The sequence below is a fragment of the Solanum dulcamara genome, chromosome 2, assembly GCF_947179165.1.
Source record: "Solanum dulcamara chromosome 2, daSolDulc1.2, whole genome shotgun sequence".
In the NCBI taxonomy this organism is placed as follows: Eukaryota; Viridiplantae; Streptophyta; class Magnoliopsida; order Solanales; family Solanaceae; genus Solanum; species Solanum dulcamara.
The window spans coordinates 10384424-10408690 of NC_077238.1; the positions used below are offsets into that span (position 1 = coordinate 10384424).

General features: G+C 35.1%; 3 protein-coding genes across 5 annotated transcripts; 2 read left to right on the plus strand and 1 right to left on the minus strand.

Moving 5' to 3' along the window:
- Window positions 1-3555: 3555 nt before the first annotated feature.
- On the plus strand, window positions 3556-5923 carry LOC129880289 (UDP-glycosyltransferase 74B1-like). Its single transcript, XM_055954256.1, has 2 exons — window positions 3556-4250; window positions 4969-5923. The coding sequence occupies exons 1-2, from the start codon at window positions 3606-3608 to the stop codon at window positions 5695-5697; spliced, it is 1374 nt and encodes a 457-aa protein (XP_055810231.1). The 5' UTR covers window positions 3556-3605; the 3' UTR covers window positions 5698-5923.
- Window positions 5924-6189: 266 nt separating this feature from the next.
- On the minus strand, window positions 6190-11727 carry LOC129880290 (DEAD-box ATP-dependent RNA helicase 22). The gene is made up of 7 exons (XM_055954257.1): window positions 11285-11727; window positions 9554-9838; window positions 9260-9382; window positions 8737-9176; window positions 7411-7732; window positions 6870-7022; window positions 6190-6418 (listed from the first exon to the last, which is right to left on the minus strand). Exons 1-7 carry the CDS (start codon window positions 11555-11557, stop codon window positions 6341-6343), a joined length of 1674 nt encoding a protein of 557 aa, XP_055810232.1. The 5' UTR covers window positions 11558-11727; the 3' UTR covers window positions 6190-6340.
- Window positions 11728-13055: 1328 nt separating this feature from the next.
- On the plus strand, window positions 13056-24028 carry LOC129880291 (DNA polymerase lambda). Of its 3 annotated transcripts, none has more exons than XM_055954259.1 (14): window positions 13056-13287; window positions 13375-13512; window positions 18189-18506; window positions 18626-18719; window positions 18831-18961; window positions 19224-19286; window positions 20052-20231; window positions 20310-20363; window positions 21304-21392; window positions 22115-22205; window positions 22729-22809; window positions 23283-23350; window positions 23444-23528; window positions 23629-24028. In XM_055954259.1, the coding sequence occupies exons 1-14, from the start codon at window positions 13183-13185 to the stop codon at window positions 23722-23724; spliced, it is 1593 nt and encodes a 530-aa protein (XP_055810234.1). In that variant the 5' UTR covers window positions 13056-13182; the 3' UTR covers window positions 23725-24028. The 3 variants fall into 3 exon arrangements, with proteins under 3 accessions (XP_055810234.1, XP_055810235.1, XP_055810236.1); XM_055954260.1 differs by lacking the exon at window positions 13056-13287 and adding an exon at window positions 15891-16028 and having other exon boundaries at window positions 13388-13512; XM_055954261.1 differs by lacking the exons at window positions 13056-13287; window positions 13375-13512 and adding an exon at window positions 17032-17309.
- The last annotated feature ends 239 nt before the right edge of the window (window positions 24029-24267 follow it).

Here is a 24267-nt window from a genome sequence, read left to right on the forward strand (position 1 = left end):
CACGTTATTTTTATTTGATATTTAGTATTAAATCTTAAAAAATAATTTGAGAAATAAAAAAATAATATTAAGGGTAAATATGATTTTTTAATTTTTTTTTTGATATATTAAAAGTGAAAATCTATTTTTAAAATAGTGAAAAAAAAATAATAGAGTAATAAAAGAGGAAATATGAGTATATTACTCTAACTTATGGGTGAAAATTCTTTTCTTTTGGAAGAATCTTAACTTTATATTACTTAATTTCTTCCGCTAACACTTAATATTATTATTAAGGATAATGTACATTATCTTTTTTAATTATGACTGAAATTTCAGACACACACTTTAACTTAACTAAGGTTGTATTAACCTTTCTAAATCCAAAGTTGTCTTCTCCATCAATTGTGTTCTTGCTAACAAAGAGAGATGGGTTGTCAACAAAGGAACATGTGTCAATTTCTTTGAAGACAGGCGGATCCCAAACTGTGCCCTTGAATGTGCAAGACCATAACAGAAAAATCTCCCCCCCCCCCTCCTATCCAATGGTAAGTGGGATATGTCAGATCTCTCTTCCACTACATAAGGGCCACCTATTTCTGGCAACATTTAGCTAGTTTGAGCTCCACTGTGGCCAGCATAGACTCATCTATGCTAAACACTTCTAATTGGCACACTACTTGCCCTTGGACCCAAATCAGGCACAAAGCTTTCAACAAATGGATACACTGGGGAACTATCATCCCATTCAGCTTCTGGGGAATCTGGACTAGCAGAAATAAGAACCTCTTTGAAAATAAGCGCAACCATGTCAGCACTGATAGTATCCTGACCCTTGTCACTGAATTCCACTTCCTTAACCAGCAGAAGAAAAAGACTAAAATCCCCATCCACATTAGCTGGACCCCTCCTTGAGAAAACACGTTCAAGCTCAGCACTGATGGATTTGTACCCAATCAGCCTGGGGCAGAAGGGTTAGTACGAGTGATCAGGAACCATAGAAAACAAAGTGGCGGATATGCTGGCTAAGGAAGGTGAGAAACGACTTTTTTTGGAAGAAACAAGTCTGATAGAAGCTCCTCCGGTGTATGTTAGGGAATGTTTTGAAGCCGATACTCTTGGAATCACCTACAACAACAACAATCCAGTGAAATCCCACAACATGGGGTCTGGGGAGGGTAGAATGTACGCAGACCTTACTCCTACCAAGATAGGACAGCTGTTTCCTAGAGACCCTCGGCTCTTGGAATCACCTAAGTTAGGAAAATTAGGCAATGTAATGCAAACTCCATAGGCCAACAATTGGTCCTCGAATGTGAACTGGGTATCATTTCCAAGTAAAAGAGAAAAATAATAGATATAGCATAACGATTAAAACGAAGAGCAATGCAGATTCTAATGACAAAAATAATAACAATACCAAAATAATGTGATAATCAAAAAACAATAACAACACAACTATAATGGCACGACTAGACCTATGACCAACCTTAAGCCGTCACAAGGAAAAATAACATTCTACCCCTACTAGCCTTCTACCCTGATAAGCGACCTCCACTCATTTCTATTTAAGGTCATGTCCTTGGTGATATAAAATTGCGTCACATCTTGTTTAATCACCTCTTTCCAATACTTTTTCGATCTACCCCTACCCCTCCGCGTAACCCCTAAATCCAACCGCTCACACCTCCTAACTGGGGTGTCGACACGCCTCCTCTGCATCATGCGTTAAAAGCAGGCAATTAGGCATCAATTAAAAAGTACTCCCTCCGTTTCTATTTATATGTTACCATTTTATATTTCATGTTCTTTAAGAAATTAGGTAAGTTTACCATTGTACCCTTATTTAGTATTCTCTTGAAGTTAGTTTTCAATAAATGAACATAAATTAATTTATTTTAATTAATAAAATTGATTAGCGAACATGAATTAATTATTTAATTTTCTTATGTTGGTCAAATTCATACTTTCAAGGCTAATAAACTCTCAAGAGTAAAATAGAAGTAGTGTGTTCACTACTAAAAAAATTTGGAATAGTTACGAACTTCGTTGCTAGTCCGTCGCTATTTCGCTCGTAGCTAATAGAAATCCATCGCTAAATAGGATTATAGCAACAGATTTTGCTGTTTAGCTACAAAATTTAATCGTCGCTAAATTCAATTTTTTTTAGCAATGGTTATTTATGTATTGATTTTGTGAAATGACAAGTAATAAGGAACATCTAATTTTAGTAAGGACGATATATAAATAGGGACGGAGGAAGTATGCAATTAAGCATCCCATTTATGCGTTATTCTTTTTAAGATTCATATATTTTAATGCATATTTGAATGTTAAGATGTATATTAAGATCAAAATATTTGAATTAGAATACAAATTTAAACATTAAGATTTCAATAGTAAATATTTAAGATAATTTATTTTCTCAACATTTAAATAAATAAAAAATAATTATCTTTACTCAAAATTAAATAGAGTACAAACTTCAAATAAAATATTAGCAATTAATTTAATATAATTGTTGTGGATGCAATGATGGTAATATCTAATAATATTGCCGACAAATAATAGTTGTTGAAAATATATAAAGTTGATGATACAGATTATACTAATGGCTAGCTGTAATATGATAACGACTGACTATGTTGATTGATAATGTCTTCTCTTTTTTCTTTTTGTAGATTACTTGAGTGGATGTTAACATTACTCTCTCCTAATTTATATTATATATATTTTTAGTTCATTTTAATTAATGATATTTTTTTATTTGATAAATATTTAATGAAATTATTAATATTTTATTCATATTGAGTCTCATTTATTTGACAAAAGAATTTATAAAAGAGTATTTTTTTTATTTCTTTGTTCACTTTTATTTGTCCATTATTCGAAAAATATATTTTCATTTAACTTATCATTTTTACTTTATTAAGAAAAGACAATTTTTTTTTCATGTTTTCTTTTTAGCAGTAGTTGCTTATTTTTCAGAATTATTTTTGAAGATCTAATACTAAACATCAATTAATAAGCGTAAGTGTAGTAAAATGATCATATTAATTATTATTTTCTTAATAGGTGTCCTTAGTACAATTGTGATAAATAAAATGAATGAAACAAGCATTTAAAAAGTTCATTTATTATAAGAGTAGATTTAAAATATTATAAAAAAAAATCATATTTCTTATCTCATGCCAAATTAAAATACGCAACTTGAAACGGAGGGAGTTTTAAACACGCCACTCACACTGAACCTATTCATTTGTAAGGCTATCGACATGTGACAGAGGAAGCAAATTGCAAGTGAAATTTTAACAAAAAGGGAAAATAAAATAGCTCATGAGTCATAATATTTGATTCATTGAGGATTTTGGGACCCTATAAGCAACTTTTAGAATGTATATAGGCCAAAAAAGAGTACAATTTGAAAACAATATCAACACACTTTTGACAAAAGCACAAAAAGTCTCTATTTGCAAACGTCATGAACCCCACGTAAGCAAAATGACGCCATACCAACAAATTGAATCTCTTACCAGAACAACAAATTACTTCGGTTGCAGCCTATAAATAATCTTCGATATCGTTTTATTTTTCTATCATTCGAATACAAATACCAAACACCAAAAATGGTAGGCAAAAGAATTGAGCGTCATGTAATATTAGTACCATACCCAAGCCAAGGTCACATTAACCCATTACTCCAATTTGCAAAACGTTTAGCTTCAAAAGGTGTTAAATCAACTATAGCCACAACTAAATACACTGTGAACTCAATTCATTCCCCCAAAATCTCAGTTGAACCAATTTCTGATGGATTTGATGAAGGTGGTTTCTCCCAAGCCGAAAATACAAATGCATTCCTCAAATCCTTCGAAGAAAATGGCTCGAGAACTTTATCACAACTTGTCACAAATTATGAAAATTCGACACATCCTATAAGTTGCATTATTTACGATTCGTTCTTGCCATGGGCTCTTGATGTCGCTAAAAAACACAGGATTTATGGGGCTGCTTTTTTTACGAATTCGGCTACGGTTTGTGCTGTATTTGCTCATATTCACCATAAGACATTTTCGTTGCCAGTGAAAATTGATGAAAATGAGCCATTGTTATTGCCTGGTTTGCCCTGTTTGTACCCAATTGATGTTCCTGGATTTATTAGAGAGCCTGAAAGTTACCCTGCTTATTTAGCTATGAAAATGAGCCAATTCTCTAATGTGGAAAATGCTGATTGGATTTTTGATAATTCTTTTCAAGAATTAGAAGGAGAGGTAAGTTTTTTTTTTAAAAAAATAAAATGTGAACCACTTCATTTGTGGGTGGGGACTGGGGAATCATATACTATTTTGTTGTATTTCAATGATTGTGCCACGTATTTTTGCCACTTTATCATCCTTTGTGGGGGCATTCAGATATTTTATGTTCTCTGGACATTATTCGTTTTACATTATCACCGACCTCTAGTGACAACTCAAAAGTTTATAGGAAATTATAAGTGTTTATTTTAAAAATTAATCTCTTCGTTTTAATTCGTTTACCTTATTTTAAAAAAAAATATTTTTAAAAGAATGATTTTTTCCTTTTTTAATTATTTTTTAATTCTAACCAATGTCTGAGACCTTGATATTAAACATGATTTTGTATATTTTTAGTTTAAATTTATAAAATTCAAAAGTTTTATTTTCTTGTTTAAATTTTGTGCAAAGTTAAGATCAGATAAATAAATTAAAACAGAGGGAGAAAGTGTTTTTGAATAACAACAAAAACTGTTTTCCATAAATTGAAAAAGTAGTCTTTTTCTCAAAAACACTTCTGGAACATTTGACCAAATATAAATTACTTCTTTGATATGTACAATTATTAAAATACTTTTCAAATTGAGTAGTCAAATACAATTGCTATGAATATAAACTTCTTTTTTCTTTTGTTAACTTAATGATGTTCTTTAAACTTTTTTTGTTGTTGTTTTGTTGTATAAAAAAAATTCAGATAGCAAGAGGCGTATCAAAGTTTTGGCCTGCAAAGTTGATTGGACCAATGGTGCCATCTTCATATTTAGATGGAAGAATAGAAGGTGACAAAGGATATGGAGCCAGTCTATGGAAACCCCTTAATGAAAAATGCCTCAATTGGCTAAAAACAAAGCCAAAACAATCAGTAATCTACATTTCATTTGGAAGCATGGTATCACTCACATCAAAACAAATGGAAGAAATAGCATATGCTTTAATAAGCAGCAACATGAATTTCCTTTGGGTTGTAAGAGAAACTGAAAAATGTAAATTGCCTAAGGGATTCATTGAATCCACAAAAGGGAAAGGACTCATTGTATCATGGTGCAATCAGCTTGAAACGCTAGCAAATCAAGCTATTGGTTGCTTCGTGACTCACTGTGGATGGAATTCGACTCTTGAAGGACTGAGCATTGGCGTGCCGATGGTGGCTATGCCACAATGGTCTGATCAAATGACGGATGCTAAATTTATAGATGAGATATGGAAGATTGGTGTGAGGCCTAAGTTGGATGAGTTGTTAGGAATTGTTAGAAAAGAAGAGCTATTGTTTTGTTTAAAAGAGGTAATGAAAGGGGAGAAGAGTTATGAGATTAGAAGAAATGCTACAAAATGGAGAGATTTGGCTAAGAAAACAGTTAGTGAAGGAGGTAGCTCTGACAAGACTATTAATGAGTTTGTCTACAGATTAAATTTAGCTTGCTAGATGAAGTATAAGAAATCCTTGATTGCCTTCTAATCATAGGTAGAGCTACTTTGGATAGTGTTTAAGATAAAAAGATGCCTTTAACCACTTAATTCAAACCAAAATTACAAAAATAAGTCAAAAGGCTCCTAGTTTATATATTGTATTATTTTCATGGCTTATTAGCTTCAATTGATTGCAATGAAATCCGATTATATTAAACATGGATTTTTTTTGTTTAGCTTCACTTAGTATCTTTTGTTACTCAAATTTTTGATTTTTTCTATATATTGCTTATATTGTTTCTATACATTGTTTTTTTCTATATATTTCACCGGTATGTTTTAGAATTTGTCACACAGTAAACTCGAATCTCATTATGTTATGAATTTGATCCTATCAATTGTCATTCTATGACCTTTCACAAATATGGTTCAACGTTAGTTTAACGAGCTGCTACCCTGTGTGAACAAAATCCAGTAACAACTACGCTTCAGTCCTAAACAGAACTAGTTTCCGTGATCTTTTTATTCAACTTTGCTTAAATACTCTGGGATAATTAATTTCTTTTACAGTTGTGAGATATTACAATAACACACTAAAATACAAACAGTGTGGAGAAACAAATGCAAATAGAAACTCCCAAGTCAAAATCTAAACATTTTCACCTCATGCGGGAAGCTTCTCTGCCTCTTTTCTTGATTTTATTGCGAAAGCTCCTTTTTCTGCTAAATGCCTTTTCCTGTAGTCACAGTGGAAACATATCAATCTTTAATATTCATAACAATAGCAGTAGCTCTCTTCAAGATGAGTACATAAAAGAATCCGTTGAGAAATTGAAATCGAGAAGTTACAAGCAACTTTTGCAGATGTCAGGAACATTAGAAATCAATCGATAACTGCTTATAAACACTTTCAACACTTCTATCTAAATACGTAATTGCTTATTTATAAAATCAATTTCAGCACTTTAAGCTTATCAGCTATTTACAATCAGCTAATCCAAATGGGGTCTATTTCACCGGTAGAATCAAACACACACTTCTATCACTAAAAGATACGAACAACTTATACGTAGGTAACTACTTACAGCTGCCAGTCTGATATAGGCTTCTTTTAAGTCACAATTACTAAGTTAGTTTAGAGGGTCTTTTTTCTCCTGATCTTAAAGCATTATGAGATATAGAACTTACCACTGGCTGTTCAATTTTTTCTGCATGACGAATGGCAGCAACAAGATCACGGTTTGATTCTGAATATAGACTCGTAACAAGGCCAGGTTGGCCTGCTCTAGCTGTACGTCCAACCCTGTGCAAGAAATCTACAGCAGACGTGGCAAATTCTGCCTACAATGAGGGGGAAAAAAACTTATCATGAAAACAATTGAGTGCAAAAATATGTCAATCTATAGATGTATATGCCAATAAAGGTATGCACAGAAATTGAAAGACGTTATGACCATGGGGCATAAGTTGTAAAGAAGATGAATTTTTTTGACAGTTTCATTTCTATCAACCTTAAGGTTAGATGGTCTAATTGATGGTCCTCACAAGTTAACTCCTCTAATAAAATCAATGTGCAAGTAGCCAATTCAATAAGGTGTGTCTAGGGTACAAAATCTTGAATAAAAATGATGTCTTTATATTTAATTATTTAAACCACAATATCAGGCATCAAAGAACAACCAGAAACTGATTGAAGTAAGAAACGATGTATTCACTTGAGAAAACAAACCTGAATAACGTGTGAAACATTTGGAATGTCAATACCACGTGCCGCAGCATCTGTGCACACAAAGACACCACCTTTCTGCTGGAAATCAAGTAAATTCTGTGTGCGCTCCTCCAAAGAGCTATCACTATGGTAGCGGAAACATTCAAGTCCAGCTCCTGTCAAGATATTAGCAACAGCTTCCACAGCCTCAACAGTATTTGCAAAGACCATGGTTCGGAGCACTACAGGACCACTATCTGCCATAGAATTCCCATTCTTCACAGCATTTATGAGAGTGTCCACTTGGGTGTCAACTGAAACTTCAATCCACTTCTGCTCCAACCTGAAGTGACAGCAGGGAGGTGATAAAAGTCATACTAGTTTAATTGCTCCTCGGAAAATCATTACAAGGATAGACATTGAATTGAAGTACTGATACAGCCAAAAGATGAACCTGAATATCCACATATGAAACATAATTTCCTTGGTCATGATGTTAAGTTAATGGATGCTGAACAAGACATCCCAAGTTATCTCGGCAAATATGCAGGTCGAATCGGATATGGTCGGGTTGTATGTGTTAGACAAAAAACAGATAAAAATCCGACCCCCCCCCCATACTTAATACAGATAAAATATGGGTAGAGAAACCAATAATACAGGTATCATTTTTTTACTCAATAAAGTGAAAATCTTCCTTATCTGTTAGTTTCCAACATAAGTTCAAACTAACATTCAATTTGTAAAAAAAATGAGCCGTCAGTCAAATTCTGTATGAAATCATTAGATCTTAAAATTTCAGATTCTGCTGTATCTGTTATTTTCAATTTTTTAAACTGAGGATCAAAAAGGGAAACGGTAAAACAAATGGGATCGACAAGATTGGAATTTGGAGAGGGATTTTAATTTAGATTCCATCAAAGTGACTCAAATACTACTTTTTTTTTAAGATCTCCATCAGCCTTGCAATTTCCATCAGAAAATAAGAAAAATGAAACGAAAATGATTCTTGAAGAACAGAGAAGTCCTTGTGGTGCACAGATAAGAGAAGCACCGGTAGAATCCATGATAACGAGCTCACCCTTGGTTCGAGCAGGATTATACACAGTGAAGCATGGATACTATGGATATACATACTACTAACCATTTTTTAATGGATCATATGGATTGATCCATATATGATCTGATCCTAGTAAATCAATTATCCAATCTGTTTTAAAGTGTCGAATTGGATGGATACTTGAAAATTTCGTCCATTTTGTCAGAACTACCTCGCTCCTCCAAGGAATTACTAAAAATGAAACTAATTATAGGACAGACTAAAAGAAACATAGAAAAAAGTGGCACCTTGGGCTGTGCTGATGAAGATAATTTCCACTAACCCAGGTAGCATCAGGAAACATCCGCTTCAAAACTCCTCCAGCAGTTCTCTTTCCATTTTCAGGAAGGGTAGCTGCAACAAAAATGTACTGCTTGCTCCGTTCATATATTTTTCTCACTCTTCGCCAATCTCTTCTCTTTAAACCCCTGGTATCTGCTTCTAGATTTGCTTTATCTTCACCAACTTCAGTATCTTCATCCTCATCTTCTTCTTCATTTTCATCTTCACCTTCCCCATAATCTGCTTTTAGGTCCCTAAATTCTTCCAAGTCTGAAGTTGATGACATCTCAGCTCCAGAATTTTTAGAACGAGATAACTGCTTCTCATCAAAACGAAGCATATTTATAAGTCGGACCACTTGGTTCTGGAAACTTCCACAAAGCAGCATATCTGCCTCATCAAAAACCTACAAACCGCCAAAATAACTAAGACTGAATATTGGGAAATCACTTTCTCATGACCAAATAAAAAAAAATCCAGAAATATTACCACATATTTAACACTACGTATAAACTCTGAACGTCTTCGCCTTTCTGGGTCTATAGAATAGAGATAATTTAGAAGTGCTGCCGGTGTAGACACCATTACATCTGGTTCTTTTACAGGCCAGACCTGCATTAAATTTCTCATTTGTTGGAGACATTGCAAGTTTATGAGGAAAAGCAGAAAAAACATTCATAGCAACGTCATCATGCAAAAAAAAAAAAAAACTCTGATCCACAGCAAGAAAGAATCAGTGTTCACAGGTAAACAAGGACAAACAATCACGATGAGACTGCTCACCTGTCGACCACAAACAGCTGCAATACTGAGAAGTGGCGTACCACTATCATTGCAAAGACTATTAGCCATTCGAACCACTTGCTCACATAACATAACATTAGGGCAAAGAACAAGAGAAAGACGATTGTGCTTCCTGACATCCTGATCAGCAATAGCCCCTGAACTATCAGATATTTGGCATAGCTTATCAATCAATGGCACTAGGTAACCATGAGTCTTGCCACTACCAGTCTCTGCAGCAACCACCACATCAACACCTGAAAGTATACTTGGTATACAAGCTGCCTGAATTTGAGATTATATATCATTACTATAAGATTTAACACTAACCAATAATTGAATGATATACTCAGAGTCTCAGATGAAAAATAAAATGATATAACATGGTGCTATAAGCTAAAAATTCACATGGTGAATATTCTGCAAGAAGTTGAAACCTTGAGTCACCAAGGGAGCAAAGTGGGAAAAAGGTCACTTCTGACTCTAGGGAGAGGGGCTTGCGGTTTACTACATCAAGAAAAGATATTCATGTGAGTTGTGACTCTGCTCTTATGCAAAAACATGAAATGTGTCTCCAAGAAAAGGATATGATACATTAGAAACGAACTTGTATCTTTACATGACACAAATTTAGACCCCACAAGAAAGAACAAGTAAGGGGCAAGAACTCTAATACAGAGAGAAGTAAACATGAAGTCTGAGTATTATATATAATTCAGTTTTGTCTAGCTACTTGGTGTTTGAACAGTTGAACTATTCAGGTGAGATACTTGAGGATTATAGAGTTTATACATGACTTTCTCCCAGCTAACCCAATCCATTGCGACCTCTCCGTGAAAATTCCATAGCATGTCCATATTTGCTACCAAGCCTACCACATGTACCCACAGAACTTTAAGTCTAGAATGAAGATCTCTAAATCAGCTCCGTGTGCATATTTGCAAACATGATTTCACTTACCTCTTAATACATAATAATGTGATGCAAAATCCATAAATAAGAGCAAATTCAACCAAATAGCCTGTTTGGTTCAGATTATAGGAGTGATTTTAATCAAATACACAAGTGATTCAGATTTTGAAATTGATTTTGATCATTGGTATAAGTGATTATTAGATAACTTGATTAATGTTAAACATGCACTGAAAATCTGTTCGTTATTTGCTAAAAAGTTTCTTTTTTATGCACCAGTCAAACAAAAACTTCACCTATATGATCTTCCAAAAGCAGACCTGGTCACAAGCTCAAATAAAGGAGGAGTCTTGCAATCTTTGATGGGTAAAAATAGTCTAACAATAACAAATCCTTTGAACACTTGGATCTGAATAGAGCAAATTGCTTATCAGCCCCCCACTTAATTCAAATTAGGCACTTATCACAGAAACTACTTTAGTTTTAAAAAAAAGATTAAATCATGTAAGAAATCCAAACCAACATACCATAAGAATAGAGTGGTACCCTATGTTGCTCCGGACTCTCCAAAATTATTGCCGCACCCATGTCAGATTCTCCAAAATGCACTACTTTTGGAGTATCCAACACGCAACTGTCGACATCTTTGAAGAATCCGTGCAACATAGGGCTGTTACCTACTCTGTAATGCAATATACAAGACATTATCACCATAACACAGTTTAAGGAGTTCATATTCAATCAAAGAAACCAAAAAGATTCAACATTTAATCACAACTTTCCATAATGGCCAAAATTTAACAGAACAATTAGAAATACCTGAATTAAAGAAGGTCTATGAAGGCCAATACTGGATAAAGCACGGGATAATGATTCTGACACACCCAAAGAGGTCCAAGAAACACTTTCTTCAGCTAAAAATGTCTCATTTGTATTTGTTTCAGCAACTTTGGTGGCTGAAACAGCAGACCCAAATGCTCTAATCCGACAACACTGTGGTTGGTAAGCAACAGTAGGTCGGAACATGAAGAGGTTTGGTGGAGATGACAGCCTCCATAGTTTACAAATGGAAATTGAATGCTGTAAAATCATCAGCTTTAACCCCTTTTTGGTAAAATCAAGAATTGGGTTTTCTTTAAACAGCAATAGAGAAATGGGGTTTGCTTTTGTGGGGTTTTTGAAGGGTTTAAGGTATTAATTATACTCGTTTGAAGCAATGGGGGAAGATAAGATCTTTTGTCCAGGGCAGTCTTATTTTTCAGAAATATCAAATAGGCACTTGTAGTTTTCGATATTACTAATTTAACATGCTGACCTTATTACTTTTTAGGAAAAAAAAAGCCAAATATACAGCAATTTTCGATTTAGATTACATATAGCGTAGGTCGTTAAAAGAGTTAGGCATATATATTTCACCGTCCGACAAATAATGTATATTTATTTTTTTCATTAATAAAATTAAATATTTAATTGCAAAAATATCATGTCACCTATATTTTTACCCTTCTTAATCAAATTCAAATAAAAAATATTCAATTCAGCTTCTACTCAAGTTATAAAAAAATTTAGATCAAGTCAAAATAAAAGAGGGATTGTATTGTTTTCTTTTAGTTGAGTTGGGTTCAGAGGAGTAAAGAAAATGGATTGAGTAATATTCTAAATTCACGAGACGTTTTTTTAAAGATTAAAAAATATTTTGTGGATTACTTTTTTTTAATTTGATATATTAATAATAAGGATATATATGAACTATTTGTTAAATTATAGATTACAAAGATATGGGTGTACTATTTGTTATTTGATAGATTATGAATAGAGTTGTCAAAATGGATTGCCCAATCCAATCCAATTAAACTCTAAAGGAATAGCGAGTTAAACGGGTTAGGACGGTTTGACTTTTTTTAAATAAAGAGCATATAAAATAGCAATTCAATTCAGTCCTAAGCGGGCTACGAGTTGGGACGGATTGACCCTTCAATCAAAAGATGAACAATATTGACATCTTCAAAAGACTATCGAACATTAATGAATAATACATCATCAATACATCAAAAATTCACATGTCCATGAGTTGCACACACTTTAATAGAATATTTATAAAACAACAGAATAGGCAAGATACAATAGTCAACATTCATAGAATTTATCAGAACAACATAAATTACATGATCACTTTTTCATAAACTAGATAAGAAATGAAAAATGAAAAATTAGGCATAAACACAAAAGTAAAAGAAATCAAAGATTCATAGTTATAATAACTTCAATTACCTGGTTGCTGAAGATTGACAAAATAAAACACTACTTAAAATATATATATATAATAAATATTTTTAAAATTTGCTATTCATGGGCTAGCATCTGAAGCTCGCGAATTGAGCCTATGAGGCTAGCGGACCAAATGAGACTGACTAAAAATTCTCACTCTTACTGAAAATTTTTAGTCAAATCCCATTTAATTCAAGAATTGGGTAAAGTCATTTTTACAGCTCTAATTATGAAGATATACCTGACGAGGATATGTATATATAAGTGATATTATAAGTCAAATTTTCAAATAAATCGAATATATATGAATTGTTTTTCTTGAAATATTTGCTTCTTTACCCTACTTTTTGCCCTTTTCGACCGTTTGTTATTTCTAAGTAGAACATTCCTTTCCTAGCGTTTAGCAGAAGACATCAAATCAAAACTGAAACTTAAACAAGAAGACTATAATGGCGCCAAAGAAGGATAAATCTCCGCCGTCTGATCCTAATGGAATATTTTCTGGTATGGCCGTCTTCTTGATCGAAACCGGAGTTCAATCCCGGCGTTTACAGGTTTCAACCCAATGAATTATCCACGACTTTTCTTCAAATTTTCCTTTTTTTTTTCTTAATTGTTTGAATATTTTTTTTTTGTTGCAGATATGGAAGCAGAAATTGGTGCAAATGGGGGCTAAATTAGAAGATCGGTTTACTAAAACTGTCACTCATGTTTTTGCTACGGATGCAAATTCGCTTCTTCAGAAACTTGATAAAGAACGTCTGATTCGCTCGAAAGCTGTGAGCTTTATTAACTCTTATGCTTTGTAGACTCTTTAAATTGAGACTTTTTGATGTTTTTTTTTTTTGGTTATATGGTTAAAAGTGGGTCTTTATCATGTTGGTACAGCTACATGAGAACTGGTGTCTACCAGGAGCTTTAGTTTGTTTCGATAGTATAAAAGAATGTGTCCAAATGGAATTCATATCTGTGGATTTATATATCCATTCCAGCTAGTCCAGGATTGATTAGTAGTAGTAATCATAGTTATATTTCTTTTTTTTTTCTTTTGATAACCTGGTGGCTGAGTCAGTTTGTGAGAGCGTCCACTAATTGGGGGGAGCAGTGGGGGATACGAGCAATATGTGAGATAGGACAGTTGGTTGCATTAGGGAAGTTGCAAGAGAGGTATTGGGGGTTTCAAGGGTAGCGTTGGGGACATCCTGGGGATTGGTGGTGATATGGTTAAGTTCGACGGAAATTGGAAGAAAGGAAGACGGCTTAGTGAATTTTATGGAGAGCAAGGATGAGGGGATAAGCGAACGAATAGGGAAAGCTATAAAGTGGCGAAGAAGGAGACAAAGTAAGAGGTTACGACAGCAAAGACAACAACTTTCGAATGCTTGTATGAAGACCAGGGGACAAAGGAGGAGATAAGAAGTCATACAGGCTTGCCAAGGCAAGAGACTAAGGCTCGAAACCTGGACCAAGTGCGTCAAAGACGAGGAAGTCAAAGTTTTGGTGGAGGAGACACTCATTAGACGAAAATGGCAGACATGCTTCCATAAACTCTTGAATGAAGAGGAGGATAGAGACATTGTGCTGGAGCGTCAGAGCACTCTGAGAGACTATAGGATTATGGGTATTGAAGAGATTAAGGGTGCTATTCATCAGATGTATACCGGAAGAATGGTCAGGCCATATGAGATTTTGGTGGAGTTTTGAAAGAGCATAGGCAGGGCAGTTGGAGTGGCTGACTAGGTTAACTACTAAAAAATTGCCAAAAAACGATGGCCAAAAGCGACTGACTATGTCGCTTTTTTGGTCAAAATCGGTGTAGTCACTTTCGTCGCTTTTTGCGTCTACGCTTTCCAGTCCATCGCTACAAAACGACACAGTCCGTCGCTTTTAATTTTTTTTTGACAAAAGCGAGGATGGGGTCGCTTTTTTCTTTTTTATTTCAGAAAAGCAATGTTGTTCGTCGCTTGAAAAACAATGAAGAACAAAGCGATCCAGTCCGTCGTTTTTAAAAAAATTTATTAAAAAAATTGCAGAAACTTTTTAAAAAAATTTATTAAAAAAATTGCAGAAAAGCGATGGACAGAAGGACCTTGTCTGTCGCTTTTTTGCAACATTTTTGGTTGCCTATTCATAACATTCAAACAGGAAACATAGCGACGGACAAAAGGATCCTGTTCGTCGCTTTTTTGCAACTTTTTTGGCTGTCCACTCATAACATTCAAACAAGAAACACAATATACAAAATATATATAATAACAAACTTAATTAATTGTGAGAGCGTCGACTAATTGGGGGAGCAGTGGGGGATGCGAGCAATATGTGAGATAGGACAGTTGGTTGCATTAGGGAAGTTGCAAGAGAGGTATTGGGGGTTTCAAGGGGTAGCTTTGGGGACATCCTGGGGATTGGTAAAGTCCGACGGAGAGTGGAAGAAAGAAGACGGCTTAGTGAATTTTATGGAGAGCAAGAACGAGGGGATAAGCGAGCGAATAGGGAAAGGTATAAAGTGGCAAGAAGGAGCCGAAGTAAGTGGTTACGGCAGCAAAGACGACAACTTTCGAATGCTTGTATGAAGACCAGGGAACAAAGGAGGAGATAAGAAGTCGTACAGGTAGCCAACGAGAGAGAGACTAAGGCCCGAAACCTGGACCAAGTGCTTCAAAGATGAGGAAGGCAAAGTTTTGGCGAAGGAGACACTCATTAGACGAAAATGACGGACATACTTCTATAAACTCTTTAATGAAGAGGAGGATAGAGAAATTGTGCTGGAGCGCTGGAGCACTCTGAGAGACGATGGGATTTTGGGTATTCAAGAGATTAAAGGTGCTATTCATCAGATGAGTAGGGGAAGAATGGTGAGGCCATATGAGATTCTGGTGGAGTTTGGGAAGAGCATAGGCAGAGCAGTTGGAGTGGCTGACTAGGTTCACTATTAAAAAATTGCCGAAAACCGACGGCCAGAAGTGATGGACTGCGTCACCTTTTTGTTTTTTTGGTATTTATGCCCGCTCCTAGTCAATACATTAACCTATTTCCTTTGAAATCACAAGTGATTTTCTGTTAAGACTGTTTTGTTTTAAACTATGTTTGCTACTGCTTGTAACTGAGCTTAAGCTCAGCTAACTGACTGCTCCTTGTTTTGCTACAACTTTTACAGTAATAGCTTCAGATAGGCAAACTGATTGGAGATAGAGGTGGTGAGGGCTTTTGTACTGGTCTGAATTCGGGTGGCCACCTTTACTGCTTCTTTGATAACTTGAGACGAATGCGAGCAGCATCATTGCCAGTTTCCATGGTAGCATCCTTGATCTTGTCCATTTGAAATTGAGTAGCAATCATCAAATCCTTGAGAGATTCCAACTTGGCATCCATTTTTGTAAGCTTTGCTAGAATGTCACAGGTAAAGGAGGACACTAGAAGATCAGGGGAAGGAGAAGCTTTGGATTTAGAGGACACTGGAACCATCATTCTTAGACTTGAGAGACCAAGAGTCTTCAGAACGAATGTAGCCCATACTCACAAAAGCTCTGGAGTTGTAGCATTGCTTGATTTGCAAACGAGAAAAGTCACTAAGGAAGATGTTGTTAGCCTCCAAGATTCGACCATAAGGAAGACTGGATAGATCAGAAGCAGATTCAATCATATAGTTGAGAATAAAAGAGGAAAGCATGAGTTTGTGTCTAGGAGATAAAAGGTAAACAGAGCATCACGTTAAGTAAGGGTCGAATATGATCCAGCATGGGGCAGAAGCGTGGTAGCAACAATTTGTGCTATGACTCTTGCTTCAAAGGACAGATCCTTAGGACCTAATTGAGAGGGCAGAGGCATAGAGGATTCCTAGGCAATGGCCTTTTTAGCTTCATCAAAAGAAACATCAGTTGGCCAGGAGTTTTTCATCAGGGTAGAGAGACCAGAGCAATGGATTTCAAAGTTAGAAGGTGTCACAATCAAGAAAATTTGTTTACCAAGAACAAGAATTTCCAGTTCACCAGGCTTAGAAGATCTGAGATTAACATGAAATAGGAGGACCAAAGGTTCATAGGAGATTTTGTTAGGGGTTGAGTAGATGTTTGCCCATCCCTGAAATTCGAAGAAGTCCTTTATGGGACAGTGAAGGGAAAGAAGTAGATTCGAATCCATGATTCTACCATGTACGAGGATTTTGTCCTTAAGGGCACCAAAAGTCGATTTTGAAATCCAAGGAACTATCAAGATCAAACTTGAATTATTTCTTAGATTCTCCAGAAGTATCGCAGTCTCTAGACCGCTTATCCACGAGAAGATGACAGAGGGTGAGAGAATTCATCAAAGAAATCGGAATCAACTAAAACAAGAGAAGAAGCAATTCCTTTTACTATGTTTCTGGCACTCTTTTGAGTGGTTATAGGGGTGCACTTCTGTGATTTAGCCATGAGGAAAATTTCAAGATAGGAGAAGGAGGATTTTTAGGAAGAGTGAAGTGAAGAAAGAAAAGGGACGAATATGAGATATAGGTTAGAGGCAGTTCAAGGGTTTGTGATGTGAAAGGATGAGATGACAAAAAGGCATAACGGTGATTATGGAAAGACGAGAGAAGGTAGCGAATAGGAAGAGTTTTGAAGAAAAAGAGGGAAACAATTAATGATCTCACATAGAAAACATATAAGGAAACATAAAGTCATTAAATAAAAGAGGATTTGAAATAATTCCGAGGGATTCTCTGAGAGTGCAAGATCTTTCTTCAAGCAGGTGTTTTGTAAAAATACCAGCCAATTGAAATTCAGTGCACACAAAAGAAAGTTCAATATCACCATTTATAATATGATCTCGAATAAAATGATGCTTCATATCTATATGCTCTGCCATAGAATAATCGACGGGGTTTTTAGTTAGACAAATAGCACTAGAATTTGAATAGGTTTAAAAGACAACTCCTAATTTTTGGTTGAGCATTTTAGAATTCTCGGTGATAATTGAGTAAATGGACACTTTGCCAATAATATGTCCACTTCCATCTGTGAATATGCCTTCCTCTGTCAATCAGTTGGATTCCAATTTATCGTTATTCTTGATCCATTACTTTCTTGGATTCATCAAATTTCAATGTTTTTCCATATATATGGTTTTTGTTTGTAAGATTTTTGACCTTCCTTGCTGATGTCATTCTTATCCTGCTGCTTCAAAGTACTAATTTTTTTGATAAGCTGCTTTAAAGTAACATTTTGTTATTTTAGGACATTTGAGAATTCTGAAATTCCTCTATAGTACTGCTAATCTTTTAGGAATGGCTTATAATTTTCGTCATATATTTATGAACTTCTGAAATCCTTTAATATTCAATGGGCTTCAGTGACCTAAATATGTTGTTTTACAACAAATTGTCTGATTGACAGATGATGCATTTCAAGTGATTGATAACAAATATATTGTTGTTTTTTCCAACTATCTTGGTGATTATTTTTTCGTTTTTCTATAGAAACTTCTCGCATATCAGTGGCTAGAGGACAGCTTGGTAGAAGGAGAAAAAGCATCTGAGGATCTGTATGTCTTATCCCTGCAATCAGGAGGAGGAGAGTCCCTTACTCCTAAAGCTGTTAATGACGGTCATTCTAGAGTTACACTAAAGAAAAGTCGAATATCTGCTGAAGATGCCAAGAATTCAAGCCCAAGACACATGGATGACAATAAAGACCGTGCTGATTCACGAGATACTAAAAGTGCTTCTTCACTCGCATCACGCTCTTCAAGCCCTGAAGTGACAAGTCCTGAGGCCATTGATTCACATAATAAGCCTGTAAGTTCAGCAGCAAATTGCCCTTGCTTAATATGTTTTCCTGAGCCAGCAGTACATATGTTATTACCATGTGGACGATTCTCACCTGTTTCATCTATATTTCTACCACTCTTTACCAGATTGGATTATCAGACTCATCTTCACTTTATAAGCCTCCGGATTTAAACCGAAATATCACTCAGATATTTGGGAAGCTTCTCAACATATATAGAGGTAGAATATCTTTTCATATGATTTATTTTTGTAGCTTCTCTCTCACTAATGCCTTTGAGTTAAAAGTTTAAGCTTTCAAAGTATGATGCGATGACTGATAGTTGATTATAGCACTGGGTGATGACCGGAGATCATTCAGCTATTATAAAGCTATACCAGTTATTGAGAAATTGCCATTCAAAATTGAGAGCCTGGACCAGGTTAAGCACCTACCTTCTATTGGAAAGTCTATGCAAGATCATGTAAGTGAATTCCTCTATTTGCAGCCTTACTAGAAAGATATTTATTTCACTTCATTTCAAGTTTCTGTTTACGTGAATGAGGTTACCAGAGGTTGGCTTATAGCTATTGGAGCTTTGTGTGGTGAATGAGATTGATATGACAAGCGGAACCAATTATCCATTAAATCACTTGCTTGGATTTTGATTTCCTGATTATGAATACCTTTGCCTCCAGCTTACAGTTAAAGCTACCGGATAAGAGGATAGTGTTCTTTGACTGCAGATTCAGGAGATAGTGACCACAGGGAAGCTGTCCAAATTGGAACACTTTGAGAAGGATGAAAAGGTGATGTTATGGGAATCTTTCTGGTCAGAAGCTCTCAATATGTTAGCAGTAGCTCAAGTCACTTGTCAATAATCATTGCGAGATCTGTACCTGATTTGCATTGTTGTAGTGAATTGTGAAGAAACAATGTGTCAATCTTTTCTGAATTAGCCTATTGTTTTTGTGTGTGTGTGTTGCTCCGACATGTTATTAGACTCTGGCTCAATAATCGTTCTTTGCTAATATGTTGACAGAAGTCAAAAGCTTTCAAAATCGTGCTTTCTGCCTTATTGGCATACTTCATGTACATATATTCTGTTCATTTTTTCTTTCTGTATTCTTGTGCTGATTCACATATGGAAGAATTGAACTGGGACACTGTTTAGTATTGTATTTCAAATAGGGATGGGAAAAACAGCATAAGCTTCATATACATTCAGACATTTTGTTTGGCTATTCTAAAGTAATTTTGAAGCTGAAGAGCTAATTTTACCACAAGTCATTTATTTATGATAACCAAACCTACATTATACTGCTCTCTGGAAAGCTTATTGGCTTAATTTCCCTGTAGTCGGAGTTTAAGCTAGGTGTTGCAAGATTTTATCTGTAATAATTGTTTGGAGCACACTCAACTGCTTTATAGCTTTTGTTAGGAAAATGGATAATGCACTTATAATATTGAAAGAGATTATTTCTCTGACCACTCAATCAAAATATCTCTAGATTAACCTAAACTGAGCAAGCAAAAATTGATGCCCTTCTTCTAACATTATCATGACTTTACAGGTAAAAACAATCAGCTTATTTGGAGAGGTTTGGGGTATTGGTCCAGCAACTGCTCTGAAACTTTATGAGAAAGGACACCAAACTCTTGATGACCTTCGAAATGAGGAGTCACTGACTCATTCTCAAAGGTTAGGGCTAAAATATTTTGATGACATCCAGACCAGAATTCCACGGCATGAGGTAGCCTATTATGCTTTGCAGTTTTTACTATCATGACTACTTATTGCTTTTTCTAAAGAGTGATAATTGATTTTGTAGGTCGAAGAGATGGAACGTCTGCTGCAGAAAGTCGGAGAGGAAATTTTGCCTGGTGTAAGGCTTTTGTCCAATTACTTGTTAAACATTACTTTCATGTAAATTGGCGCTTCTCACCTACTACTTGATGATACATGTTAATGTACGATTTGCTGGGAATCGTTCATTCCAGTCTTGAAGTGCAAAAGATATGCTTATATGCTTGAAGATATTTGAGAATAGATGGAATTGGAGGGCCTAGAGACATGGTCCCATTTGCAAAAAAATTATTGATGCTGGTCAAACTGATAAGCATTGTAGAGCAAGATTATTAAGAAAAAGTAATTGGATCGATAAATTCTTCTGAAGATATGTATACAACGAGTTAGATCTTATTCTGCATTTTCAGCATGGAAAATAACTCAATTTTAATTTTTTTTTAAAATCTGTTTCTTAAGGGAAAAAAGAAGAGTAATGAACTGCTTTGCAATTATTTCAATTTTGAGAAATTCAAACATTTTGGTTTGACTCTCCTATTAAGATAATTGAATGCTTAACTATATTTTGGTTTTAAGTCTGTTCTGTATGGTTATGAATTTGTTGAACTTGGCTGCAGAAGTTAAAATTATAAAAATTTGGTGTTCTTTAGGTAGAATCAGTACGTTCTGCAGAAACTCCAGTCTATCTTTGTTCGTTTAATTTTTTTACTCATTAGTTTGTTAAGGAATTACAAAAAATTATTAGATTGTCTTTTTCTTGCCAAAGTTTACACTAATCTGCTCAAGCTAGAAACTTCGTGTTCCTATTCCTAAGGTTTCAGAAGAAGAACCCACAATTTTATTTTTGTCTTTTTCTTGCCAAGTTTACACTAATCTGCTCAAACTAGAAACTTTGTGTTCCTATTCCTAAGGTTTCAGAAGAAGAACCCGCAATTTTTTTTTTCAATAAGTATATTTAATTTCACTGTAAAACAGCAAAAAAGAACATGCAACTTTATATAATGAATCCCTTGCTTCAGGTGATTGTTGTGTGTGGAGGATCATATAGACGTGGAAAAGCTTCTTGTGGTGATATGGACATTGTTATTACTCATCCTGATGGAAAAAGGTGAGGCTCACTCGTGGCTAGTCTCGTAGAAGGCCTTCCATTTTAGTTGACTGATTCAAGTGTGCTGGTTTTACTTCTTGTTTAGGTAGACATATCCCAATGTAGGGTTTATCTCTTGCATAGAGTTCTTTTACTTAGTTAATTTTCTCTGTGAATCCAAAGGTGGTTTGATGGATAATTCTACAGGAAATACGAAACCACTTCTTGGACTTTGATTCCTTTTCGTAGAAATTATAGAGAAAGCCTGAGACTTCGTACTCATAAGAAAGATGAAATTATTTTCTGTATGATGTTGTAGTTTTGAAAAGTATATTTTTTTGGTGGGGTTGCCGGTGCACTTTGATGTTTATGCCTTCTGGTATTAAAATGTTCAAAGCTCTGCAGCTTTCTTACCTATGTGGGATTTCATATGATCAGAAGCGAGAATCCAGTACAATTATTCCATTTAAAGTTTGAAACCTTACTTGAAATAGGATTAGGTTTTTCCAGTGCTTGATGGCTCGCTTCCACTTCTTAAATTTTCTCCATTTGTTCTTTTATCTACCGTTTATAGCCTTTTCCCCCACCCCCTTCCCCGCCTGTTGTTTGTGCTTGGCCCCTTTGCAGTTTCCCAATGTAAACGATTGTGGTTGGATCCTAAATTTTGTTATAAATCTCTTTCCCATGACAACTTCATTTCAGATATGCAATATAAATATGATAACTGTGTTTCTTTCTTTCAGTCATATAGGCTTTCTTCCAAAGTTTGTAAAGCATCTAAAGGACATGAAATTTTTGAGAGAAGATTTAGTCTTCAGTGTTCATAGCACAGAGGTAATTACTTATTTTCAGTTAACTTGTCCTCCTCTTCATGTTTCTTTACTAGTCACATCATTTTTAGTTTTTATATTTTCTTGGACTGGAACTTCTAACCTTCCAATATCTCTTTTGTTCATTTTCACCTTTTATTGAAGTTCAGTCATCTACTTAGGTGCACTCGAACAGTCTGTTTTGTTCTATTTGCATGAAGGAGTAAACAATATTAATATTAACTCCACTTCCATGGGTAATCTCGTCAATCCAAATCTTAGATCATATACCTTGCCAATCCAAAGCTTGGTGCCATGTTTCATCTTTTATGGCTTTCTGTTGTCATAGTGGAAAAGTAAGTTTTATGCTCAGAGAAGTTTGTGGGTTCGTGGCTGTAGTTTTCATAGAGCTCTCTAAGAAACCAAAATTAATTCTAATAGATGTAGTTCCTATCTTCTTTAAATCATTCTTTTGACTGAATGTCAAACAAAACGAAACCTTATTCTTGTCAACTGCTAAATTGAAGTGATGTTTCATGTGGTCACAGGGTACAGATTCAGGAGTTGACACATATTTTGGTCTCTGCACCTATCCTGGTCGAGAATTGCGACATCGTATTGACTTGAAGGTAATACTGATGAGATGTCATTTGTTTTGGCAAGCAATGATCTTCATGCATCAGAATTTTTTGGTTGTTCAGAGACTTGGTGGTCATTTCATTTGATGACAAGTACGAGGAGTGCATATCCTTGTTCCGCAATATTTTTGGTGCTTTACAGATGTAGTGGTCAATTCAATTGATGACAAGTATGGGATGTTTGCAATTATTTTTCCAAAAAATATATTCTAAAAAGAAGTGTTTATATAAATGAGATGCTGAGTATCATCGACGTGTTCATGCTCGAGAATAAACTGAAACATAATCAGAGAAAAGTAGCTTGGTGTGAGAACAGCTTTTGTCTCATATCAGTTCAAGTCCCCTTTTAACTGTTGTGAGATCTGGATCTATGTTTGTTCATTCATTGCTGTTGGAGATGACATGCATCAAAACATGAGTAGTTCTTATTTGTAAAAGTTGCAACCTCTCTTTTCTGTTGTTAGGTGTATCCGAGGGATATATATGCATTTGGACTGATAGCATGGACGGGAAATGATGTCTTGAATAGAAGGTATGCCTCGTTTACTCACTACACCAGCTATACCAGGTTTTCTTTTTTTGCCACTTCTCAATAATCTAATTCATATTCCAATGTCTTTTACAGGCTTAGATTATTAGCAGAATCCAAGGGCTTCCTTTTGGATGATACAGGGCTATATCCAGCTACTCATGGTTCCGGTGGAAAACGGGTATATAGTTTGCTTTTGTGGCTGCAACATATGTTTCACTTTTCCCTGTCTTTTTTTCTCTTCATTTTCGTGTTGGTGTAATTCGGCGTCTACTACACAGACTAAAGGTAGTGCAAGCTTGAAGTTTGATACTGAGAAGCAAGTGTTTGAATTCCTTGGATTTCCGGCGCTGGAACCGCATGAAAGGAATTTATGAGAATCCCTAACAATGAGTTTGATGTTGAGCTGTGCCAGTTTTGCTAGCTTTTCGCGGGGACTTAGGACACCGGACTCAAATCCAAGGGAGAGAAAATTTGATCAAGCTGATATTTTGACTTCCATGTCTGAAATGTATGGAACAAAATGTTATGTGATGAAAATAGTTACTACTATGTATATAAGGTGTATCTAAGGCAATGTATATATGTTAAATTCTCTATCTCTAATGGCCATGGAGATGGAGCCAATACACTTTTTTTTTCTAACCCTTTACTTGAAAGAGTTGTGTTTTTCTTTCTTTTTTTTTTTTTTTTTTTTGTTTTTTTTTTTTTTTTTTTTTGGCTACAAAAAAACTTCTTTTTTCTGAACTGTTAATATTTTTGCATTTGAATTCATAGTCGGTTGTTGATCTTTCAACCATTAGTTATTTTGCATAAATAGTCTTGCTGTATTTTCTTTTTCTTTTTCTTTCATTTTGCTTGTTTTCCAACGAATACCTCCAGATCTGTTCAGATTTGGCCTAGATCTATTGATTTCCGAC

Bases quoted from the DNA above. Each gene is read 5' to 3' on its own strand.
- LOC129880289 (XM_055954256.1), top strand. From the start codon at position 3,606: ATGGTAGGCAAAAGAATTGAGCGTCATGTAATATTAGTACCATACCCA. The intron at 4,251-4,968 runs GTAAGTTTTTTT...AAAAAAATTCAG, and splicing joins TTCAAGAATTAGAAGGAGAG to ATAGCAAGAGGCGTATCAAA.
- LOC129880290 (XM_055954257.1), bottom strand. From the start codon at position 11,557: ATGATTTTACAGCATTCAATTTCCATTTGTAAACTATGGAGGCTGTCA. The intron at 7,733-8,736 runs GTGCCACTTTTT...CTGTCACTTCAG, and splicing joins CTTCATCAGCACAGCCCAAG to GTTGGAGCAGAAGTGGATTG. The intron at 6,419-6,869 runs GTAAGTTCTATA...CTGTGACTACAG, and splicing joins AAAAAATTGAACAGCCAGTG to GAAAAGGCATTTAGCAGAAA.
- LOC129880291 (XM_055954259.1), top strand. From the start codon at position 13,183: ATGGCGCCAAAGAAGGATAAATCTCCGCCGTCTGATCCTAATGGAATA. The intron at 13,513-18,188 runs GTGAGCTTTATT...GTTTTTCTATAG, and splicing joins GTCTGATTCGCTCGAAAGCT to AAACTTCTCGCATATCAGTG. The intron at 22,810-23,282 runs GTAATACTGATG...TTCTGTTGTTAG, and splicing joins GACATCGTATTGACTTGAAG to GTGTATCCGAGGGATATATA.